General features: G+C 38.1%; 1 protein-coding gene across 6 annotated transcripts in view; it reads left to right on the forward strand.

The window, feature by feature from the left end:
• Window positions 1-280: 280 nt before the first annotated feature.
• The window catches only part of RNF138 (ring finger protein 138), a 33,086-nt gene continuing 8,758 nt past the window's right edge, over window positions 281-24,608 (forward strand). For 2 of the 6 annotated variants that reach the window (XM_043558545.1, XM_043558548.1), the window contains exons 1-4: window positions 281-386; window positions 913-1,109; window positions 12,642-12,807; window positions 13,986-14,101. In XM_043558545.1, the coding sequence (XP_043414480.1) occupies window positions 1,000-1,109; window positions 12,642-12,807; window positions 13,986-14,101 (392 nt within the window). In that variant the 5' untranslated portion in view covers window positions 281-386; window positions 913-999. Of the gene's footprint in view, window positions 387-453; window positions 594-912; window positions 1,110-12,641; window positions 12,808-13,985; window positions 14,102-24,608 lie in introns of those variants that run through there. The other 4 variants (XM_043558546.1, XM_043558549.1, XM_043558550.1 and 1 more) reach the window with 4 other exon arrangements.

Here is a 24,608-nt window from a genome sequence, read left to right on the forward strand (position 1 = left end):
CCAGCTGTTTATGTCACAACCAGCGGCGGGCGCGACGCGCCGGTTGCTATGGAGGCCGCTCTACCCACCCCGCCCTCTCCCCACTCCTCGGTCAGGTGTTCGCCGCCCCCTGGTGTTCGGCAACCCGCCGGGCTGGCTGCAGGCAGAGCAATGCCACGGGAGGGCTGCTGGAGGGGGCGGTGGGATCCCGGTGCACCAAGAGCCTCGGGCCCGGCCCCCTTTCGGGCCGATAAATGCTAAGCACTCTTCTCGCCAGTCCCCTCCCGGCCTCGGCTGCCAAGGCAGCAGCGGCCGGACTAGAAGACCGAGGACGGCGCAGGGCCACTTCTCCACCGACCCGCGCGGGGAAAGCAGCTCCAATCCCCGCGCGTCTCCCGGGCTCCTAAGTGAGCGGCTACGCACGCAGAGTGGAGGGGAGGAGCGAAGCGGGGCGGGGGCGGTGTGGGTGGGGCAGGCAGCCTTGGAACTGGCTAGGTAGCGGGGCGCAGCTAGAAGGCTGTGCGGGCGGGGCCAGGGGGTGGGGGTGGGGGGAAAAGGAGTCAGGAGGCGGAGAAGAGGGCGGGGGCGGAACCGCGGCCGCCTCGTGGAGCCAGGTAAGGGAGCGGCCTCGGGCGGGAGGTAGCTGCCTGGGGGCGGCCTTCGTTCTCGCGCGGCGGGGCGGTGTCCCGCGTACTCCGCGCCAGGGTGGAAGCGAAAGTGAAGCCGCTGACCGGTTTCTCCACCGTGGCCTCCAGCCAAGCACCTCGCCCCACTATTCCGCCGGGAGGAGCAGCCCTAAAGGCCGGCCCTCGCCCGGCGCGTGCGGCCGTAGCGTCTTAGCGTTCGGCCCCGCCCGGTCCCGCCCTGCCCCGCCCCCTTCCTGGCGCGAGCAGCTTCCTGACGCGATTCCCCTCCCCCTTCGGGTTCGCGTAGGGAGTCAGGCCCCGGGCCGCCACCGCCAGCTCGGCCGCTGTCGCCGCCGCCGCTGCCGCCATCGCCTTGATTCCCCCATCCCCCGCCATGGCCGAGGAGCTCTCTGCGGCCACGTCCTACACCGAAGATGATTTCTACTGCCCTGTCTGTCAGGAGGTGCTCAAAACGCCCGTGAGGACCGCGGCCTGTCAGCACGTGTGAGTAGACGCCTCCTCCCCCGCGGGGAGCCGGGTGGTCGTTTAGGCCCGGCATCCAGCCCCGGACCCTCGGCTGCGGCCTGGCAGGAGCGGAGCCCACTGCGACCTGGCTGAGCTCCCCTCGGCGCGGAGGGCCTGTTGCCTCCCGCCCTCCTCCCGAGCTCCGGGCCAGCTTCCTGCGCCGGCCCCGGTGCCCGAGCCCCCGGCCCCCGGGTATCCATCCCTTGCTTTCGCGCCCCCGGGGTAGTGGCCAAGCTTGTCTCGGTCGTGTCTTCAGGCCCCGGAGGCCCCCTCTCCTCCAGGCCCGGGAGGAATTGCAGGGAACGTGGAGCCTTTTTGTTTCCTAGCAACCCGAGTGAGGGCTGGGGTGTCGAGTGTCAAAACCGGCCGAAGGTGCCCGCTCCGGCGCGCTCGCCTTCCTCGCCCCACTACCCCCCCACTCTATGACCTGCCTTGCTTTAAAGTTTTTCCTTCTTTCGGAACCTTGGTCCATTCTTCCCAGATCCAAGAACGCTTATCTAACTTAACCTTTCAACCCTGCTTCACAGACCACTCTTGAAAATGTTCCCTCTCCTTTAAAATTCAGTACATGTTAGAATGATCTAGAACGGGTTTTCTTCTCTCACGTTAGAACTGACAGGATTTCCGGGTATTGAAGTGATAGTTTCCTTTTGTTTTACCCTTCTGCTTATTACTTGGTTACTATGAAGGTGGAGATAGGAAAGGAAGATTGCTGTTTCGTGGAATGAACTGAAGATAAGACAGTAACTCCAGGAGTGAGGGAGAACACAAAGGGATTAGATGAGGTGGCATGGTGCTGTTCGATTTGGCATACTTACAGGAAGAACTTCGATCATCCTACAGATAATTTTGGTAGAGTGTCAGTAAGAGTTGGAAGAAGCCCTTCTTGTAAAGATATGTAGCACATCTGACAAACCTGGCTGCTGATCAGAGTCCTTGAGGAACTTTGTAAGTAAACATACCAATACCTAGGCTCCATTCCAAATTTACAAAAGAATTTCTGGCAGGTGAAGCTTGGAAATCTTTATTTGAAGAAAGACACTCAGATTTGAAAGTTCTGTGTGCTTGCAAATAGCTGAAAAGAATGGGACACATTTATTTTTAAATATATTTCTTTTTCCTTCAACCCTTTTTTTTTTTAATTTTGAGAGATAGGTTTTGTAATTTCATAAAGAATGGAATGAATTTTGGGTTCTTAATCAGAGATTTTATTGCAGTTATTTGATACCCATTTTTCTCACTCTGATCCTCAACCTTGACTGCACTACCTTACTCCTATTATGCGGTCATTGTGTGAGCCAGGAGTATGTGACTTTATAGGAGTTGTGCCAGTTAAGTTTTGTTGTTATGGGACACGAATGACCGTCTGAAATTGCTTTATTTGGTGCAACAAATGCAGATTGTTGGAGAAATATTTTGAGATGTTATGTTAAGGGCACAATGTATGCTTTATTGCCTTTAATCTGTCAGTGTTCGTTATTATAATTTGATGCCTTTCCTATGCTTGTGCTGGCAGTGGGTGGACAAAAGGGAAGGTAGGAGGTCAAAGAGGAAGTGTTTCTGGACAGAATCCTTACCCTTTGGGTCATTGACCTCATAGAACTCATTGTAATCTGCAGCTCTCCTCAAAATTCCATGCAGTTTGCTCTAGTTCGCTTCCCTTGTGGGACATTTAAAAAAATATTTTTTAATGTTTATTTAGTTTTGAGAGAGACAGAGACAGAGCGTGAGTGGGGGTGGGGGTGGTCAGAGAGAGAGGGAGACACTGAATCTGAAACAGGCTCCAGGCTCTGAGCTGTCAGCACAGATCCCCACGTGGGGCTCGAACTCCGGAACCGTGAGATCATGACCTGAGCTGAAGTCGGACGCCCAACGGATTGAGACACCCAGGCGCCCCTCCTTGTGGGACATTTTAAATCAGACTAATTTGGCTTGACATCTAGGGTATGGAAAAGAGAGTGGAGATGGTTGTTGAGGATCTTTTTCTAATCATCTCATTGAACTTGGAGATGACTAAATGTTACATTTACTAGACTAAATGTAAAAATGAAATGTAGGGTAGATTTTATTGGTAAGAAGAATGAACATTTACTGCTTTATCACCCCATCTCCTCCCTCCCCACCCACAGACACACATGCTCTAAGGTTCTGCCTGAACAGTGAATTAAAGTAGGTGGGGGGGGGGGGGGAGTTTTATTTGGAAAGGATGGTAATGGTGGAACAGGGCCTTGATTGACTAGGAGTTTGGTGGGGAAATGCAATTGTTTTAAATAATCTAGTTTACCATGTCATTTGCTCTTCCCTTTTCACAAAAGGCAAACCTATGCCTTTAAAAGTGCTTATTATATTTAGCTACAAAATCAGTTTTTAATTCATTGATAGTAAGAAATGAGTGATAAGAATTTTGGATCACTGTGGATCTGTTAGAAAGTAAAAAATTGTCACTGCCATTTCAGTGACAGCAAAGAATTTGCACACTGCCTATTCTAATCAAAGGAGCAGGTTCATTATCATTAGAATAATTGCACCAAAATATAAATTCCTGTATAATCCTCTTTAGTTCCTTCAAACAGGAGATGTTGAATGTTTTCTGTAGTTCAGATAGAAAGAATACAAAGTGCTCTTTTCCTGGGGACTGTTAATAGACTAGTGGAGAAGACCTAAGCATGAATATGATCTGGAAGCGATTTAAGAGGAAAATTTTATGTGAGCATTGAGAGCAGGTGTCAAAATCAGCCTATGACTAAAGGAGAGATTTCCTCGATGAAGCAGTATTTTAGGTCAGAATTGATGATTCAGGGCTTATTGGGGAATACCCTGATTAGGTTTATGGTATATTCAGAGGCAAGGAGGAGTTCTAGAGAATGACTATTTCCAGACTACAAATTTTGGCTGGAGCCAAAGGATGAGTGTAGTAGATAGAGTTTAGAGGTATTGGCAGAAACTTTCTGTATAAGCCAATTCGAACTTTTTCCTGAAAGCCAAAGAGATCTGTTCAATAATTTTTGGCAGAGGAGCAGCATGATCACATTTCACATGATTACTTTAGTAGCAGGAGCCAGCTTTGGTGTAGTGGTGAGACTAGTGAAGAGGTCAATCACTGATGTGTCAGAGAAAAAAAATGGTTAGAACCTGAACCAAGGTAATGATAGTAGGAATGGACAGAAGAGATTCCTGACATTTTAAGGAAACCCATGTAAGATTTCATGATGTCCCATAGTTAAGTGTATGTATGTGAATGTGGAATATATGGAACTAAAGCTATGAGTATGGATGGTAGCCACTGAGGGAGGTCTGTAAGTTGGAAGATAGCAGAGGACCTAGATACGACAAAGTGCTAGAGACTATGTATTTAAATCTGGAGTAGAGAAAAGTGCAGCTTGAGAAGGAATGGACAGGATAGGGAGAAAACCAGGATAGAGTGTGACATGGAAGCTGAGAAGAAATACAAGGAGACAGTAGTCAGCAGTGTTAGTGGCCTTAGAGTGGTCAGATGCAATATTTTAAAAAGCAAGTAAACATAAATTAAGAACATTAAAGTTGAGCAGGTATTCAAAGTAAGGTTTAAGAAGAAGGTACCGTGCTCGCTTCGGCCGCACATATACTAAAATTAAGAAGGCACAGACTGGCATAGTAGTAAGGTATTTCTTTTGGTGTTTTCATTTGTAATCTTCAAAGGCTCTTTGAACCAAACCTCTCTTCTTTCCTGTTTTGAATGGTCAAGGGAATAACGTTTGTGCATGGTTAGAAAGTAAGCTTCATTGTGGTGAAAATTACATATAATACGTTGATGCCTTGCCATACTCTTGAAGTTGGAAATCTAATGTTTGTTTTTGTGCATCTCTGTAAGGAGGCATCTCTAAAACTGAGATAAGGGGAGCTTAGATGGCTCAGTTGGTTAAGCATTTGACTTTGGCTCAGGTCATGATCTTGCAGTTTGTGGGTTTGAGCCATGCATCAGAGAGGCTCTCTCTCAAAATAAATAAACTTATAAAAAATGATAATATAGGGGCACCTGGTGGTTTAGTGGGTTAAGTGTCTGACTCTTGATTTTGGCTCAGGTCACTGTCTCATGGTTCGTGGGCTCCAGTCCCGTGCTGGGCTCTTTGCTGACAGTGAGGAGCCTGCTTGGGATTCTCTCTCCCACTCCCTGCCCCTCCCCTGCTCTCTTTCCCTCAAAATAAATAAACTTTTAAAAAATGAGTTAATGTATCAGCTTTTACTTCTCATTAAGCACATACTTGTATGATTCCTTATTGACCTGCTTTGTATTGTCCAGTTCCTGAATTTTCAGTTTATATTTCTCATAATTTTAACAACTTTATTTTGTTTGAGCAGTCATACTCTAAATATATACTTTAAACTTTTCTTCTTTCCTACAGACTTATTATAATTCTGAAAGGTAGACTTGTATAGGTTTTTGCTGACTTAATGAATGCTGCTGTAAACCATCTTTTTTCTTTATTTTTTTAAAGATTTTATTTTTAGGTAATCTCTCTACCCAGCATGGGGCTTGAATTTACAACCCCCAAGATCAATAGTCACATGCTCTACCAACTGTATTTATAAAATGACATAATTAGAAAACAACTATGCTATTTAATTATGTAACAGAAGGTTGACTTAATTTAAAGTCCTGAAGACTAACTTAAAATGTGTGATTTTTTTTTTTAGTTTAAGTTGTTATGGGGAATGATTTTGACTATAGACTAGGAAGATACAGGGTACTAGATTTTTAAATAAGATGTGGTGTATATATGCATAAATACTGGAATGTGTGTGTATATGTGTGTGTATATATATATATGTATATAAAAAGTACACACACATACACACATACATGGAATACTACTCAGCCATAAAAAAGGATGAGATCTTGCCATTTGCTACAACATGGATGGATCTAGAGGGTATTATGCTAAGTGAAATAAGTCAGAGAAAGACAAATACCATATGATTTTACTTAACATGTACAATCTAAAAAACGAAACAAATGAACAAATAAATGATGAACAAATACAAAACAACTCATAAATACAGAGAATAAACTCCTTGTTGCCAGAGGGGAAGGGTTAGGGGATGGGCTAAAAAGTGAAGAGGGATTTAAGAGGAATAAACTTCCAGTTACAATATAAGTCATGAGGATGAAAAGTACAGCATAGGGAAGTCAATAATAAGGTAATAACATCCCATGGTGACTGATGGTGACTCTTCTTACTGAGGTAGGCATTGACTAATGTATAGAGTTGTCCACTCATGATATTGTACCCCTTAAATTAATATAGCATTGTACGTCAGCTATACTTCAGTAGTAAAAATAAAAAATCCATTCTCAAGAATACCAAAAACTTACTTTGACAATTGCAGCTTTATTTCTTTTGAAAATTAAAATAGTTTTATTTTTCTGTTTATAAAAGTGACATAATTTATAGTGCAAAAAGATACAAGGAATGAAGTGAAACTCACAGTGCCAGCACCCTGATTGTAGTTGAAAACAGTATGCTGTATCTGTTCCAAAGGGTGGCTGGCTAACTGATGGCTTTAACTGATTTATGTATCTTTATCTTTCTATCATCTGTCTATTAATATTTGATTGACTAAATGGGATTTAGTGATTTAGTAATTTAGATTTGCATCTTTTTCCCTCCCCCTTCTACTTTGTTTTGAAACCAGTTCTATTTAGCAAATTCAAATAGTCCAGCCAAAGGGAGATGAGGAATAAACAAACAAGTTCTATTTACTTATTTATTTAGTTGGTTTATTTATTTATTTTGAGAGAGAGAGAAAGAGAGAGGAAAGAACAGATAGAGAGTCCCAAGCAGGCTCCTCACTGTCAATGCTGAGCTGGATGCGGGGCTGGAACTCACGAACCCCAAAATCGTGACCTGAGCTGAAGTTAGACGCTTAACTGACTGAGCCACCTGGGTGCCCCAAGAATAAGGAAGTTTTGTATCTGAGGAAGCTTGGTGCTTGGTGGTACAGAAGAAGGAAGAGTAGAATTGGATATAAAAGACTTGAATAACTTTGTACTTAGAACATTTTTGGAATCAGCTGATTTGACTAATGTCCTCACTGTAAGCTCTGTTTTAAAGGCAGCAACCTAAGTCTCCTTTTACTTACTGAAGCCTACTATACACATTCACTATTGAGTAAAGGAACGAATGGGCTCCAGGCTCTGAGCTGTCAGCACAGATCCCAATATGGGGCTTGAACTCACAAACGGTCCTATCAGACCTGAGCCAAAGTCAGACGCCCAATGGATTGAGCCACCCAGGCACCCCTAATTCACAATTCTAAAGGTACGAAAGGAAATATGTCTTCCCAAATCACTATTATTTTATACATTCTTTCAGAGATATGTATATAAACAAGGTTACAAATATTATTTTTTGTTGTTCACAGAGCATTCTATATGCAATTTTTTGTGTCGTACTATTTTCATGTTACTATTTTGAGGATCTTTCTTTTCTCTCTTCTTTTCTTTTCTTTTCTTTTCTTTTCTTTTCTTTTCTTTTCCTTTCCTTTCCTTTCCTTTCCTTTCCTTTCCTTTCCTTGAGAGAGAGAGAGAGAGAGAGAGAGAGCGCACATGAGCAGGGAGGAAGGGCACAGAGGATCCGAAGTAGGCTCTGCCCTGATAGCAGCAAGCCCCGTGCAAGGCTCGAACTCACAAACCATAAGATTGTGACCTGTGCTAAAGTTGGACTGAGCCACCCAGGCACCCCTGGAGATCATTCTATATCAGTACATGTATACATATTATGGTTGTAGAGTTTTCTTCATTTATTCAACCAACATTAAGTATCCATTATGTGCTAGTAGTATTATAGATACTAGGTCTGTAATATTCAACAAACCAGATAAAAATCCTTGACCTCATGGAACATATTTAGTGTTCTAGTATTCCATTGTTTGATGTATCATTATTTAACCAATTTCATATTGATGAACGTTTAGGTTGTTTCTAATCTTTTACTGTTTTAAATAATGCTGCAGTGATTAAATTTGTATAAATGCCATTTCACATGTGAAAGTTTTTTCTGTAAGATCAATTCTCACAAATGAAATTGCTGGGTCAAAGTGTAAATACAAGGGAATTTGTCAGCTCAGTCACTCACAGAAGATGGCCACTCTAGAGTCTTTTGCATAGCAAATGTTTTATAATTTTTATGAAGTCCACTATATCATTTTTTTCTATTTAGAATGTGCTTTTAACATCAAATCTGTGTAGCTCTGTATTGTGAATATTTTCTCCTTTTTTTCCCTAAGAGTTTTGTAGTTTACTATTTTACATTTACTTCTGTATATTAGTTTCCTAGGGCTGCTGTAACACATTCCACAACCTTGGTGGCTTATAATAACATTTATTTTCACGTAGTTTTGGAGGCTAGAAGTCTGAAACCAATTTCTGTGGACCACAGTCAAGGTGCTGGCTAAGGCCTGAGGCCCTTCAGAGACACTGCTCCAGTCTCTGCTCATCTGAACTCTGTATGTATGTCTGTGCCAGATCTCTCTTTGCCTCTCTTACAGAGATGCTTGTAATGGCATTTAGGACCCACCTGGATAAGCCCAGCTAATTTCCCCATCCCCAAATCCTTAACTTTAGTCAGGTCTATTGTAATATAAGGTAATATTCACTTGTTCTGGGCATTAGAAAGTGAATATATCTTTAAAAGTTTCTTTTTTCTTAATGTTTTATTTATTTTTAAGAGAGAAACAGAGAGAGAGACAGATTGTGAGTGGGTGAGGGGCAGAGAAGGAGACACAGAATCCAAAGCAGGCTCCAGGCCTGTCAGCACAGAGCCTCTGAGCTATCAGCACAGAGCCTAACACGGGGTCAAACCCACGAGCTGTGAGATCATGACCTGAGCCGAAGTTGGACGTTTAGCCGACTGAGCCACCCAGGCACCCCTAAAGTGAATATATCTTTATATGGCAATTTCCCAGTTTACTACAATCCAGGATCTGTTTTAATTTTTGTATAAGGTGGCAGACTTAGATTGGGGTTCATTTCTGTGCCTATGGATGTCCAGTTGCTCTAACATCATTCACTTGTTGCACCTTTGTTAAAACACTTTTGCTTTTTTTTTTTTTAATTTTAAATAAACTCTATGCCACCCACACACACATGGGCCTTGTACTCACAACCCCGAGATCAAGAGACACATGCTCTGCCTACTGAGCCAGTCAGGAGCCCCAGTCATTTTTGCTTTTTAAGATCTATTTTTGCCAGTCTTTAAGAAGTTTCAGTATTTATTTAATAAAACTCTGTTTTGCCTTTATTACTTTATAATGTGTATTTCCACTAAAAATCTTTATTTATGTCTATATTTTGAATAAAGTTCTAAGTTAATTTTAAACCTGATTACTTTGTTTCGTTTTTTATATGAATATTTTTCACTGTTTTTGACACTATCAGTAATCTTTAGTAATGTTCTTACTATTTGGAGAGTTTATATTGTACAGTTGTTATGTGTTGTAATTTTGGAGGTTAATTGAAGATTTTCTAACCAAACATTTTGTCATCCAAAGTGATTTTTATTTCTTGCTTTTCTGTATTTTGTGCCTTTAAATCTTGTATTTGTAGCCATGTCCATATTTTTGAAAGTAGTAATTACTGTATTTGTTTCTACTTTTTAGTAAAACTTCATTCAGCATTGAAACATGTTTTATACTTTATAAAAATAGAATCATGCAGTTGTACTCTCTTGCATCTGGCTTCTTGAGCTGAACATTATGTTCATCCATATTCATTCTTATTACAGTATCCTATAGTTTTAATTTTGTGAATATGCTATAATTTGTTTATTCATTCTTCTGTTGATGGACATTTGTGTAATTTTCAGCTTTTGGTTATTACCAGTAGTGTGGCTATGAACTTTCTAGGAAATTTCTTCAGATCATATTTGCAGCTCTGTTGGGGATAAACTTTGGAATGGAATTACTAGTGGGTACCGTCAGTTTTCCAAATGGTTGTATTCTATCAGTTTACACTCTTACAGATTGAATGGGAGTTTAGGTTGGCTCACATCTTCCCCAGCACTTGGTATCTTTCATCTTCTCCTAAAATTTTAGTTATTCTGTTATGTATGTAATGTTATCACATTTTTATTATTTTAGTTATTTAGTTAATAAGTGGGCTTTGAAATTTTACTTTATTTTATTCCCTCCAAATATAGCATTTTTGCATCTTGGTTAAGATCTTCTAATGTTCTGTGTTTATATTTTATTTATAACTGTTAAATTAGCATATTGACTAATTTACCTTTAATTGTTAACTGTTCTACTTGATTTCTTTCATTCAAGCATCATCATTCAATGATGATACATGATTATCTCTTGTAATGAATTTTGCTGGTATGAACTTTGACAGTTTTCAATTCTTTATTTAGAAAGTTAGCTTAATAGTTTGGTGACAGTTTTGCTTTCATCTTTTTATTATTTCTCTTTGGTAGCTTATTAGACTTGGCTTCTCTAATATTATCAGTCTCTTCTTTTTCTCTCTTTTTCTCTGAACACTCCTTTAAATGTTTATATTTCTCTAGATTGTTTCTTTAGTGCTCTTTTGCACTTTATCTGCTCTCCATATTTTTCTTCCTAATTTCCAGATCCTTATTTCCAGGTCTTTACTGGATATCATGCATTGAGATATTTGTAGGCACTTTGTACCTTTCCTCTGTCAAACCAACTCTTAACAATATTTTTTAACTTGGTTAATATAGTCACCTTTTACTCAAGTCTTCTGGTTATAAATGCTTATTTTTCTCATTCTCCCACAAGTTATTCTCAAAAATTCTGTTGATTTTTTTTGTTAACATAGGAAGCTCCCTGATAACTGTGTCTCTAAAATAGAAATCCCATTTCTCCTATTCCTGCCTTAGTGCAGACCTTATCATGGTCTAGACTGTGGCTCCAGTTAGTCTTGTTTTTTTGTTTTTTGTTTTTTTAGTCTTGCTTTTTTGGTTTGCTTCTGATTCATCCTCCCTTCTTTTTTTTCTCTTTTATGGTCCCTTTGATTGAAGAGTGCAAACACTGAAACAAAGAATTTAAGTTAAAAGTTTATTAAAAATTTACAAAATATATAGACCATTAAATTTTAGTTTTTAAACAATTGAACTTACAAATGATGGTTTTGTAACTTTGTAGTTTTTATACTTTCTGAAACTACTAAAGCTTGAAACAGCACTCAGGCTTTTGGGATGCCCTTTCTTTAAAAATGATTTTGATAAGTATTGACAAATTGTTACCCAGAAATGTAGAGCACTCATTTCCTTTTATCTTCTAACACTGGTTATTATTTCTAAAACTAGTTTTTAGTTTGACGGCTGAAAGATGGTATCTTGGTCGTGTTTACTTTGCATTTTTTGACTCCAGGTTATAATGAGTATTTTTAATAATTTATGGTCTTAATTGGTAATCATATCAAATGCTATGTTAGTGATATTAGCTACTATTTATGGAGTACTTTCATAACTGTCAAAAATACTGTGATAAGCATTTTATTGTATTATCTGTTTTAATCCTCTGAATAACTGTATCAACTGTAGATACTTTTCATTTTGTGGGTGAGGGAACAGATTGTGGGGGAGAAAAGTAACTTGTTCAATGCTGCATAGTTAGGAAACTTATTTCCTATGATCTGTTACACTAGTCGCTCTCAACTTTAGTTAGATGAGGAAGATTGAATATTTGTACTTATAGGGGATTGGATTAAATGTATATGGACTTTGGACCCCATATATGATGGCTATGATTTATCTAGTTTTTTTAAAAGCAAAATGATCAAGTTGGGTATTTGGCTAGGTTAGGAGAGAAGAAATAAAAATTTAGTGAGTTTGGTTCTAATTAGAATGTTGAGAGATGGTTAGAGCAGGATGGGTCCTTAAATATTTCTCAAACCGCGTTTCATTGCTCACTACTGTGGGAAGTTTTCCTATTTCCTGACAATACAAGTTTGGGTAATACGTTTTCCCAAGCAGAGAAACTTTAACTTTGTTTATCCTAGAATTTCCCAAATTTGTGCACTGTTTTCTGGTAGACCTATTCATATTCATGTCTTATGGAATATCTTGAAATACATCAACTTGAGATAAAAGTTGATGTAGTCTATTCTTTCATTTTATTAGGGGAGGAAATGGAAATCCATTGTGGCCAAACATGTTGCTTGAGATCACACTGCTAGTAAATGACACAGTTAGGATAAGCCAGTCATTCCTTTGTACCATGCTTCCTTTAATAATTAATATAATGTTAATACTTACTTTTCATATATTATGTTAAAAAGTTTAAAGCATTATTGAGTGTAGTTTCTTTTATATTTCCATCTAGTTCAGTTGTTAGCCTTATACTCTGAGAAATACATGTACAGTTTTTAAAATTCTGCCGTTTATGTACATATGAATAACCTAACTCATTTAGCATGAATATATATCCATAACCACTTGCTTGTGTTTAATCATAGAAATGGAAAGAGTCTTTTTTCTGTAGTTAACATGTCACAAATGTTTGGTTTAGTTTCTGTAGAAAATGTTTCCTGACTGCAATGAGAGAAAGCGGAATACATTGTCCCCTCTGTCGTGGAAATGTGACTAGAAGAGAGAGAGCATGTCCTGAACGGGCCTTAGACCTTGAAAATATCATGAGGAAGTTTTCTGGTAGCTGCAGATGCTGTGCAAAACAGGTAGAGTAACTGTGACATAGCTCTTTGAAAATGAAGGTTCTACTCTACTTTGAAAATGAAATTACTGTTTGAGTTTTCTTGGTAGGTGCTGGTTTGAAGAGAAAGAAGTTACTTAAATTAGGTAGAAAGGTGAAAAAAACCACCTGATTATAGATTTTACTAGATTATAAATGTATTGAGAACAGAGACTGAGAGAAACAATCTGTGAATTTGTCATAATTTTTAGCATGGCATCTTTCTCAAAGTAATTGCTTATTGATTACCTACTAAGTAAACTAAATGAACAAACTGGCATTTAACTCATTTAAACCCCATTCTGGTACAAATTGTGATGGTAGCATCGTTATTGCAATTTTGTACATAGAAATGGGCCAAATAGAGGAAGTCTCTGGTTGCCCACTTTACTTGTGTATTTATGTGTGTAAGAAATTACAAAATATTTTGCAAAGACTAATTAATTTTTAAGGAACAGGTGAGAACATCAGGTGTTGGCAAATAACTGGCATTAATTCCCCAGTCTGGATTTTATTCTATCACTTGAAGAGAGAGTGAAATAGGGGTGGTTAGGCTTTGAGTATATCCATGTGTCTATGGATTTATTGCAGCCACTTTTTCAAACAGCTAATAAAGTCAGTGAGCAAAACCAGTTGCTATTTCATGCATTCACACAAGTCAGATCTGCTTTTCCATCTCTTTGAGGGAGGTGTTAACTGACAGGGCAATGAAGCGAAGCTGGAAAATACACTTGAGAGATTCTGGCTCTACTCCTCAGTGAGAAACTGAAAAATGTTCCAAGTGTTAACCTGGGAACCTAATTTTTTTTTAAAGCACTTTCTAACTCTGCCAAGTTGCAGTGAAGAATAAAGATATGCCCAATACTTTCAGGCAGTGTATTACTGCTTTTAATGTATTTTTTTTGTCTATTATTAGTAGTAGAGTTTCAAATATAAATTTATTTGCTAACATTTTTTGCAGTAAGTTCACATCTGCATCTAACAAACTTATTACTTATTTTCAGCTTCTACTTAAGAATTAAATCATTTACTAAAAAAATCTTGTTTAAATGGAATACTAAGTTGGTAATGTTATATTTTGGTTTTTGGCTATTGATAATATCTCAAATTTATGACTTCATTTAAAATTAAAAGTCACATTACATTTTGATCAATAATTTACAGATTAAATTCTATCGCATGAGACATCATTACAAATCTTGTAAGAAGTATCAAGATGAATATGGTGTTTCCTCTATCATTCCAAACTTTCAGATCTCTCAAGATTCAGTAGGGAACAGGTAAGCAATATTTATTCTTAAAAAGAGAATTTTTATAGTTAAAATGGGATTGTTTGGGGTAACTGTGTGATAAGGTATTTTTTGTTTTGGGGGGTGTGTGTGTTTAAATTCCCAAGTAACAGAAATATATTTGCCTTCAAGCTTGTTTAACTTCTCTAAGATTGCATCGGGGAGAGTGACTTCATGTCTAAGATTGCATCGGGGAGAGTGACTTCATGGTATACTTAAGCTTATGTTATTCAAAAATAATTCTTAAAAAAAAAATCTACATTTCTTTGAATAAAAAACAAACATGAGGGTTGAAGGCTGTTTTCTTTTGCAATTGAAATTACTTGAAAACTAAAAATCCCTTTCAACTAAAATCTTTTTTATTTGCTATTGAGCAATAGAGTTGTTTGAAATTTTAATTTTCATAATAAAATGTCATATAAAAGTGAAACTTGGTACTATTAAATTCTTAGCCCTATTTTAGTTCCCCTCTTTTTTTAAAGTAGATTTTGTTTTTATTTATGTTTTATTGTCTCTGATGTGTGTATATTAAACATTTTTATGAAATGTATTTTACACAGAATAATGGCTGAAATGTACATGTGTGATTTTAATAGCATTAAGGCAAAAATCCAGTTACTCCTAACACAAATTAAAAAATAGAACATTCGGGGCGCCTGGGTGGCGCAGTCGGTTAAGCGTCCGACTTCAACCAGGTCACGATCTTGCGGTCCGTGAGTTCGAGCCCCGCGTCGGGCTCTGGGCTGATGGCTCAGAGCCTGGAGCCTGTTTCCGATTCTGTGTCTCCCTCTCTCTCTGCCCTTCCCCCGTTCATGCTCTGTCTCTCTCTGTCCCAAAAATAAATAAACGTTGAAAAAAAAAATTAAAAAAAAAAAAAATAGAACATTCTTCAGGGTCTTAGAATCTTCTTGGGACCCCATGTCCTTTTGAACTGCATATTCCCCGACGTAACCACTCTCCTCTTTTTTAGGTTATTTATTCCCTTGCTTTTCTTTATAATATTACCACCTATGCATATATCCTTGTGTAAGGAAAGGCAGTATTGGCAGTAGTCTAGAAAGGCTCCCAGGAGACAATGTGTTAAGCAGTCTCTCTCAAGATTTTATTTGAGTAGCATTTCATTTCATGTGTTGCTAATTTTCAGTGATTAACTACTCTTAAGCACTCATACTGTATGTAGCCTTCTCTACTCCTTATTTGAAACTGTTCTAGTGTTTAGTAATTTTCTGATTGCCTAGTCGACAATTTTTTAAATTTTTTTTTAAGTTTACTTATTTATTTTGAGAGAGAGCAAGCGGAGGAGGGGCAGAGAAAGAGAGGGTGAGAGAGAATACCAAGCAGACTCCACACCTCCCCACTGTCAGTGCAGACAGAGCCTGACATGGGACTCAATCCCATGAACTGTGAGATCATGACCTGAGCCCAAATTGGGAGTCAGATGCTTAAATGACTAAGCCACCCAGACGGCACCCCCCCCCACCCGTTTTTTAAGTAGGCTCTGTGCCCAATGTGGGCCTTGAACTCTTGACCCTGAGATCAAGAGTCACATGCTCAAAGCTCCACTGACTGAGCCAGCCAGGCGCCCTTGCAAGATTCTTTTTAGATTCTCATTTTACTTGACTTAGTGTCATTAGATGAGATGGGTCACTCCTATTTTACAATTTTTTAAAAAAATCCCAGGTTCCTTCATCCCTGTGCTTTCTTTGTTATTGTACCTCTGCTATATTGAAATTACTCAACAATTTGTTATTAACCTAATAGATTATTCTTAAGTGTGAGGTGGTTTGTCTTGTTTAACATTGTCTCTCCAGTGCTTAGCAAAGTTCCTAGTATGTATGATTTTTGCAGTCACTGCTTGTTAAAGAACCAAAGTTTCTTCTCAGGAGTCTTGCCGCCTTCTGTCTTACTTCTCAGATCCAGTTTGATTCCTGATAGTGTTCCTCTTCTGTGCCTTTCTTCTAAAAGTAGTGTCACTTCCCTAGCTCAAGCCCTCATCATCTCTCACTTGAACTATTGCAACAGTCTTTTTGTGGGTGGTCCTACTCGAATGTGTTTTACATTGCCAAATTGTTATTTCAGAAGTGCAATTCTGATCTCTTTCTCCCTGTCCTTAAACCTGCCTCCTTGTACCTTGTCAGTAACTTAGCCATGCATGACCTGATAGCATTGTTTCTCATCCTGGGTTCCAAGGGCCACCAAGGACTCTGTGAACTACCTAAACTACCAAATGTTTTGTGTATGTGCTTTGTTCTGGAGAAAGGATGTTGAGATTTAAAATCCAACAACTGGTTTATAAGACAGAATTCTTTATTCTTTTTTTTTTTTTTAATTTTTTTTTCAACGTTTATTTATTTTTGCGACAGAGAGAGACAGAGCACGAACGGGGGAGGGGCAGAGAGAGAGGGAGACACAGAATCGGAAACAGGCTCCAGGCTCTGAGCCATCAGCCCAGAGCCTGACGCGGGGCTCGAACTCCCGGACCGCGAGATCGTGACCTGGCTGAAGTCGGACACTTAACCGACTGCGCCACCCAGGCGCCCCAGAATTCTTTATTCTAAAGCCCTTTTTGATCTGGCACTTGCCTTGCCCCTTTTGGCCTTTCTCTTTCTTGGTTACCCATCAATGCATCATATGCCTTAGCCATGTTGAATTATTCGTACCATATCCTTGTCATCCTTGAGAAGCAGTATAAGTTAGTGATTTAAAAAAAAAATGAACCCTTGGAGAGACTGCCTGGGTCCCAGGCTCTGTCACTTAGTAATTGTATGATTTTGGCAGGAAACTATACTTCAGTTTTCTCATCTGTTTTAAAAAAGTGGATGGTAATGATACTATTAGTACCTCGTTGGGTTGGAAGCCAATAAATAGGTCAATAAAGGCAAAGCATATTGAATAGTACTACCTTGTTCGGTAAATGTTAGTTTTTAAATATCACCCTCATTATTCCCTCATCTACATAGTTTTACCAGTAGTAGTCCCTTTTCCCACCACTCCAACTCACACTTTGCCAGTCAGTGGACTTTTTCTTCTCTTCGAAGATTTAGACCAAGTGTTAGATCTGTAGAATCTTTCTGACCTCTAGAATTTCTTCCTTTCTTTGTTCTCCAACTAGACCCTCTAACACTTTATTTATTTGTTTAGTCTGTCTTTTTAAAATCTAGAATGGGCTTCTTGGTATTATTCATTTTTATATCCTGTGCAAATTCTAATTGCAATGGAAAAATTGGGTTTGTGTATGGATTGTTAGTAAGGAAAGTGGTGATGGAAGGAAAAGAAGGTTTTTTTTTGTTTTGGGGGTTTTTTTGTTTGTTTTTAATGGCAGGGAATAGAAGATATGATGCCAGGATATAGTAAAGGTCTTGGGAGGAAAGAAACAGTATGTTCAAATTAGGTAGTTTGAGGAGAATTTAGTAAAGGGACTGTTTTCAAAGAGTAGGGTGTTGGGTGAGCAGCTAAATCACAAGGAGTGGTGAGTGATGTACTCTGGGTCAGGGGAGGGGAGGAAGTAAATACCAGAACTCGGAGACAGAAAGCTATAAAGCTATATGGAGAGGACAGTTAGTGAGGATCAGCCAGCTGAGGCAGTTTTGCTGGGAAGGAGTCTGGGAAATAAGTGTCCTAGCTCTCCTGTTTTACCTTCCCAGTTGCCTGCTGGGCTGAACCCAACTGGGAAGCAGAGAGGGGAGCCTGTTGATGCAGGTTGGTCTCTCAGTACACAAAGCATGGTTCACAATGGAGAGAAGATCTGGAGGGGCAAAAGATACCCAGTATATAAGGATTTCAGTTAGTAGCCAAATATATTGTAATATCCTATACACTATATTTCTCAGCTTCCAAGTAGCTAGGACAAAGAAGAAAACATCCATTAAGTTATTGACATTATCAATGATATTGTAAACAAAGTAGTTTCTAATAAGAAACACAGCTATTTCTGATACTAACAAAGTGATACTGAAATTATTTTACCCATAGCATCCTCAAAAGAGGAAACTATGCAGTTAAATATCATCTTTCCTGTGGTAAATACAAAACACGTTACATAGGACTCTAATTTAAAGACCTTCATTGTAGCATATGATAATGCCTTATTGCAGTGTATTAAAACTTTCCTTCCAGGGGCTTTTCTCTGAATTTCTGATATTCTGGCTTAATCTAGGGGTGGTGGTCGAATGGACAGGATCTATATATTCATGCAGTTCTCCGTGAAGATTATTTGCTAGCTGCTAAGTTTTTAATAAACATCTCAGTTTGGAGAATTTAAGGTCTTACTCTCTGTCAAGTAACTGGAGAGAGGATACATTTTATATTGCTGTTAAAGAGCAGAGCCATGTAATTAATAGCTAAGGATTTGGTGGCATTTTATGAAAATTCATTGCCTTTTTTTTTTTTAAAGTTTATTTGAGAGAGGGAAAAGGCACCTGTGGGAGAGAGCAGGGAGGGACACAGAAAGAGAGAGAGAATCCCAAGCAGGCTCTGAGCTCAGCACAGAGCTCAATGCAGGGCTCCATCTCACAAACCATGACATCATGACCTGAGCCAAAATCAAGAGTCGGATGCGTGGGGTGCCTGGGTGACTCACTTGGTTAAGCATCCTACTCTTGATTTTGGCTCAGGTCATGATGTCATGGTTTGTGAGTTTGAGCTCTACTTCTGGCTCTGTGCTGATAGCTTGGAGCCTGCTTGGAATTCTCTCTCTCCCTCTCTCTCTCTGCCCTTCCCCCATGTGTGTGTGTGTGTGTGTGTGTGTGTGTGTGTGTGTGTGCGTGCATGCTCGCGCGCTCTCTCTCTCTCTCTCTCTCTCTCAAAATAAATAAGTAAGCATTAAAAAAAAAAGAGTCAGACATTTAACCGACTGGGCCACCAGGCACCCTGAAAATTCATTACTTTATTAATAAAGACCTCTCCATGGCAAAGTCAAGGGACTCCCTAAGAGTAGAGCACATATGTTTTCTCAGGGTACAGTTCACAGTATTCCTTCATAAGTACAAATGGATGATTTAAACTCTGACTCCATGACTGTGGAAATTTTTTTTTTATTTTAATATTTTTGTTTTTGCATTTATTCATTTTTCGAAAGACAGAGTGCGAGTGGGGGAGGGGCAGAGAGAGAGGGAGACATAGAATCCGATGCAAGCTCCAGGCTCTGAACTGACAGCACAGAGCCCTATGTGGGGCTCGAACTCATAGACCGTGAGATCATGACCTGAGCTGAAGTCGGATGCTTAACTGACTGAGCCACCCAGGTGCCCCTTGACTGGAAATTCTTAAAGTGGTGTTTGCATGTACCTATCTCAGTAGTAACAAAATTTCAAAATAAATCCATAGATAATTTTATTAGTTCAACATAGATTTATTATACTTTCTGAACTACTGGGCACACTCTACATGTTATAGAATGTACAGGGATGAGCAAAACAGACACAGTCCCCTTTTCTGTGTATGTAGTAGTATAACTTCCAGTTGAGTAATCCAAAATAAACTAGCCCACGAGTTTCAGTCAAATCATTCAGGGTAGAACTATGTACTATGGAGTAATAAATATTGGAGGATGTTTAACAAAATTATTGCATTAGTATGGGGTAGTTCATCATAATAAATATATAGCAGTGCTAGTTAAGTCCATTTGTAGCTCATAACAATAAAATTCTCGTTTTAATGTATAAGACTGCATGCTTTCTGTTTTCTTTAGCCTCTAGAAGTGAGGATGAGGAGGAGTGGGAAGGAAGATGAATGTAATCATTAAGATACCAGACACATTTTATCTTCCTTGGAAATTGTTTGGTCTGTTTGTAGGCTTTTCCTACTAATTTTGACTCCTTGTAAACATTAATAAGTAGGTATCAGTGGATTCATACAGTTTAGTCCAAATATAGCTCTTCACAAAGACTGAATTAAAGTTGAAGGCAATCTTACATTGTCATCTTTTCTCCAAGATGTTGAACATTTTTAGTGGCTAAATCTTTATTAAAGGAATCTGGTACAAGTATATAAAATAGGTTTTCATTATTCATAAGCCTTCTTTATATAATATGGATGATAATCCTTTATTACATGCATTACAAATATTTATATATATATATATATTTTTTACTCAACTAAATATTTTTTTGCCATTTTGTAAAACACATAAACATAGAACTTGAGGTTTTTCTTTGTATTTTTAAAAGACTAGAAATGGGATACTGTAGTATTTTGAAAACTTTGCTTTAAGGACTATCACAGTTTAATTTAGCATTAAATGGCATAGTTATACATAATTTTAGTTCTTTTTTTTTCCTTTTTTAAAAAAGTTTTATTTAAGTAATCTCTACTCCCAACATGGGGCTCAAACTCACAACCCTGAGATCAGTAATCGCACGCTCTTCTTACTGAACCAGTCAGGCACCCCCTTACCTTTTTTTAAAATTTGGAAAACAAACTTAATATGAGCTAGCTAGCTATCCTCTTAACTGATTTTTAAGTGTATAAAATAGTATTGTTATCTGTAGGCACAATGTTGTACCCCAAATCTCTAGAACCTGCCTTGCGTAACTTATGTTTTATACATGTTGATTAGTAACTCCCTATTTCATCCTCTTGTAGCCTCTGGCAACCACCATTCTATTCTTTGCTTTTATGAGTTTGGCTAGTCTACTTAACTTCATGTAACTGAAATCATGCAACTGAAATTGTACTGTGACTGGCCTTATTTAACTTAGCATAACATGAGGTTCATTCATGTTGTCATCTGCAGGATTCATTCACTTGCAGGATTTCCTTTTAAGGGTGAATAATCCATTGTATGTATATACCACATTTTCTTTATCCATCACATCTTTGTTTCTTTATGCATTCACAAGATTGTTTCTGCCTTTTGGCTATTATGAATAGCACTACAGTGAACATGGGAATGCTAATATTTCTTTACTGTCCTGATTTCAGTTGTTTTGGATAAAGACCCACAGGTGAGATTGCTGAATCATATGGTAGTTTTGCTTGTTTTTTTTTTTTGTGGGGGAACCTCCGTACTGTTTTCTATAGTGGCTGCACCATTTTTGCATTCCCACCTACAATATACATGGGTTCCAGTTTCTCCACACTCTCACTAACACTTGTCTTTTGTTCTTTTAATAATAGCTATCATAACAGGTATGAAGTGATAGCTCATTGTGGTTTTGGTTTGCATTTCCCTGATGATTAGCGACCTTGAGCATTATACCTGTTGGCCATTTGTAGATTATCTTTGGAGAATTATTTATTCAAGTTTTTAGCCCATTTTGTAATTGGGTTGGTAGTGTCTGCTGTTGAGTTGTAGGAGTTTCTTATATATTTTGTAAATTCACTGTTTATCAGGTACATGGTTTACAAATATTTTCTTCCATTCTGTAGGTCATGTTTTCACTTCTTGTTTCCTTTGCTGTGCAGAAGCTTTTTAATTTGAGACAGTCCTGCTTGTCTGTTTTTGCTTTTGTTTCCTGATTGCAAATGTGTTTGTTCAGTTTTTGGCTAGTCTTGTTATGGTGTCTTTTGACATACTAAAATATATATTATATTTCTGTATGTATATATAGAAATATAATTATTTTCTTCATGATTTTTGCTTTTTGTGTCATGCTTGAGAAATCTTTTCCTAACTCAGGTTATAAGATATTTTTTTCTTTAACATTTTAAAGTTTTGCTTTTCACATTTATTTTGGATGCATAATGTGACAGGAAAATTTTTCCTCACGTGATTAGTCATTTGTCCCAGTACCATTCATTGGGTCCATTTTTTCTCACTGATTTACAATGCCATTTCAGTCCTACACATCTCTGTATTCTGTTCTATTGGTCTATTTGTTTATTGTCTAGTATCAGGCTATCGTAATCACTATGACTTTAACAGTGAGTCTTAATGTCAGATAAGGAAAATTTCCCACCTTGTTTTACTTACAAAACACTCTGCTGTTACTGATCCTTTGCTATTCCATATGAATTTTAGGATCAGACTTTTGAGTCTCCTGAAAATCTCTGTAGAGATTTTGATCAGAGGCGATACAGAGGTTGAATTTATTGAAAATACATTAATTTGGAGAGAATTGACATCATATGGTACTGATTTTTCCCACCTCTCTCTCCCATTTTTAAAAAAATATGCTGGAAGAGGGGCGCCTGAGTGGCTCAGTTGGTTGCGCGTCCGACTTTGGCTCAGGTCATGATCTCACAGTTCTTGGGTTCGAGCCCTGGGTTGGGCTTTGAGCCCACAGCTCTAAGCCTGGAGCCTGCTGCACATTGTGTCTCTCTTTCTGCACCTCCCTGCATTGTGTATGCGCTCTCTCAAAAATAAACAAACATTTAAAAAATATGCTAAAAGAAATCCGTTTAGAGCATGTGTAAATGTTTTATTGTATCTTTTCCGAAAAGTGTATAGTTTTTATTAATATACAAATGGATTTTTTTCCTGTTTCATAATCTAAGTGGTTATTCCTAGTGATTAGGATTAGTACAGATTTATACATTAAGGTTGTATTTTGCAACTGTTGATTTATTAGTTCTAAGAGTTCCAAATAATGGTAGATATTTTTAGATTTATTAAATGGAAAATTATTTTGTTTTTTATACAGTTTTGTCTCTTAGTGCTTCATGTCATAATTTATTGCATTAATTAAGATCTCTATCTGATATTAAATAGGAGGCACCTTTTTCTTGTTCTTCATTTTAAGTGGGAATGCATCTAGAATTTTCTATTATGTTTACAATGTTTTTTTTTTAACCTAACATAGTTATTCTTTATCTGTGTCATGATGCTATCACTCTCAACTTAAGATTTCCTCCTTAAATGGTTCTATTCAAATCAGAATCTTTAATGGAATTAAAAAAAAATATATATATATATATGTATATATATATATATATATATATATATATATATATATATACACATCTGGCTCCATTCCCAGATATTGTGATATCTAGAGTCTAGGCATTTGTATTTATTTTTTAATGTTTATTTATTTTGAGAGAGAGAGAGTGCAAGCAGGGGAAAGGACAGAGAGAGTATGAGGGGAAAGAGGGAGAGAGAGAGGAATCCCAAGTAGGCTCCAGGCTGCCAGGGCTGAGGCCTGCGTGGGGTTCCAACCCACGAACCATGAAATCATGAACTGAGCCGAAATCAAGAGTTGGATGCTTAACTGATTGAGCCACCCAGGTTCCCCTAGGCGTTTGTACTTTTAAAAGCTTTGTGAATGATCAGAGGGTTTTTTTTTTGTTTTTGTTTACATTATGGAGATTGAATTTTATTGGATGATATTTTTCTGCATCAAATGAAATTATCTTTTTTAATTTTAATTGTTAATATGCTGTCAGTGATAGATTTTCTGTTATTGAACCCATTGATGTATTTCTGGAGTAAATGAGTAGGCTACCAGTAATAGACATGATACAAATGACTAGAAAGGGCTGGAATGATGATAATGAGAGTTGTAATGGAAAACAGAACTATATGGGCAATGGAAGAGAGAGAAAGCATTTTATTTTATTTTATTTTATTTTATTTTATTTATTTTTTTTTTTTGAGAGAGAAAGCATTTTAAAAGAGCGTTAAATTTGATATTAAAATGTTTTAAATCACTTTTGTGATTTCATATCTCATCAGTGAAAAAAATCAGGCATGCATTCCTACTGTGTGTGTTTATTTAAAAACTATGCATGTATTTTTACAGCACTGATACTTTATGTCATAAAGCATGCAAAATTTAAGTGAGATAAAGATGAAATCGTTACTTTAAAATAAGTTTTGCTTTATTTAATGGTATAAAATATTTTATTCTTAAAGTTTTATTAATACTTTCACTAAAACCAGTGTTGTTGACTGTACTTCCTAAAAATTTTTTTAATCTTAAACACTGTGACATAATCAGAGATTTGGAACTATGTTCACTTTACGTTGATACTTGATTTTGATGACTGTCATAGCTGAAAAATATACCTACCATACAAAAAAGATACAGATCTGAATGGAAGGAGTATGTCATAGGTTGAGATTACTAAAATTTTCAGTTTCACTCACTAAATGTCAAAAGAGCTTTTGTTGAAATTTTCATCTTCCTTAATGATGTTATAGTTGTTATTACAAAGCAATCAGAAGTTGTAACAATGTTTTTATTTTTTTAAGTTTGTTTATTTATTTCGAAAGAAATAGAGACAACACGAGTAGGGGAGGGGAAGAGAGAGGAGAGAAAGAGGATCCCAAGCAGGCTCTGTGCTGCCAGCACAGAACCCGAGACAGGGCTTGAACTCACAAAACTGTGAGATCGTGACCTGAGCTGAAACCAAGAGTTGGACACTTAACTGACTGAGCCACCCAGGCGCCCCTGTTAAAATGTTTTTAAAGGGCACCTTCAAAACCCAGTGATTGTGTTGATTTGGAAGATATTTTTAATGTTCTTATTTTATTTTTTAATTTTATGTGAGAGAGAGCCCAAGTTGGGGAGGGGAAGAGAGAGGAGGGAAACAGAGGATCCAAAGTGGGCTCTGTGCT

The sequence above is a fragment of the Prionailurus bengalensis genome, chromosome D3, assembly GCF_016509475.1.
Source record: "Prionailurus bengalensis isolate Pbe53 chromosome D3, Fcat_Pben_1.1_paternal_pri, whole genome shotgun sequence".
Classification (NCBI taxonomy): domain Eukaryota; kingdom Metazoa; phylum Chordata; class Mammalia; order Carnivora; family Felidae; genus Prionailurus; species Prionailurus bengalensis.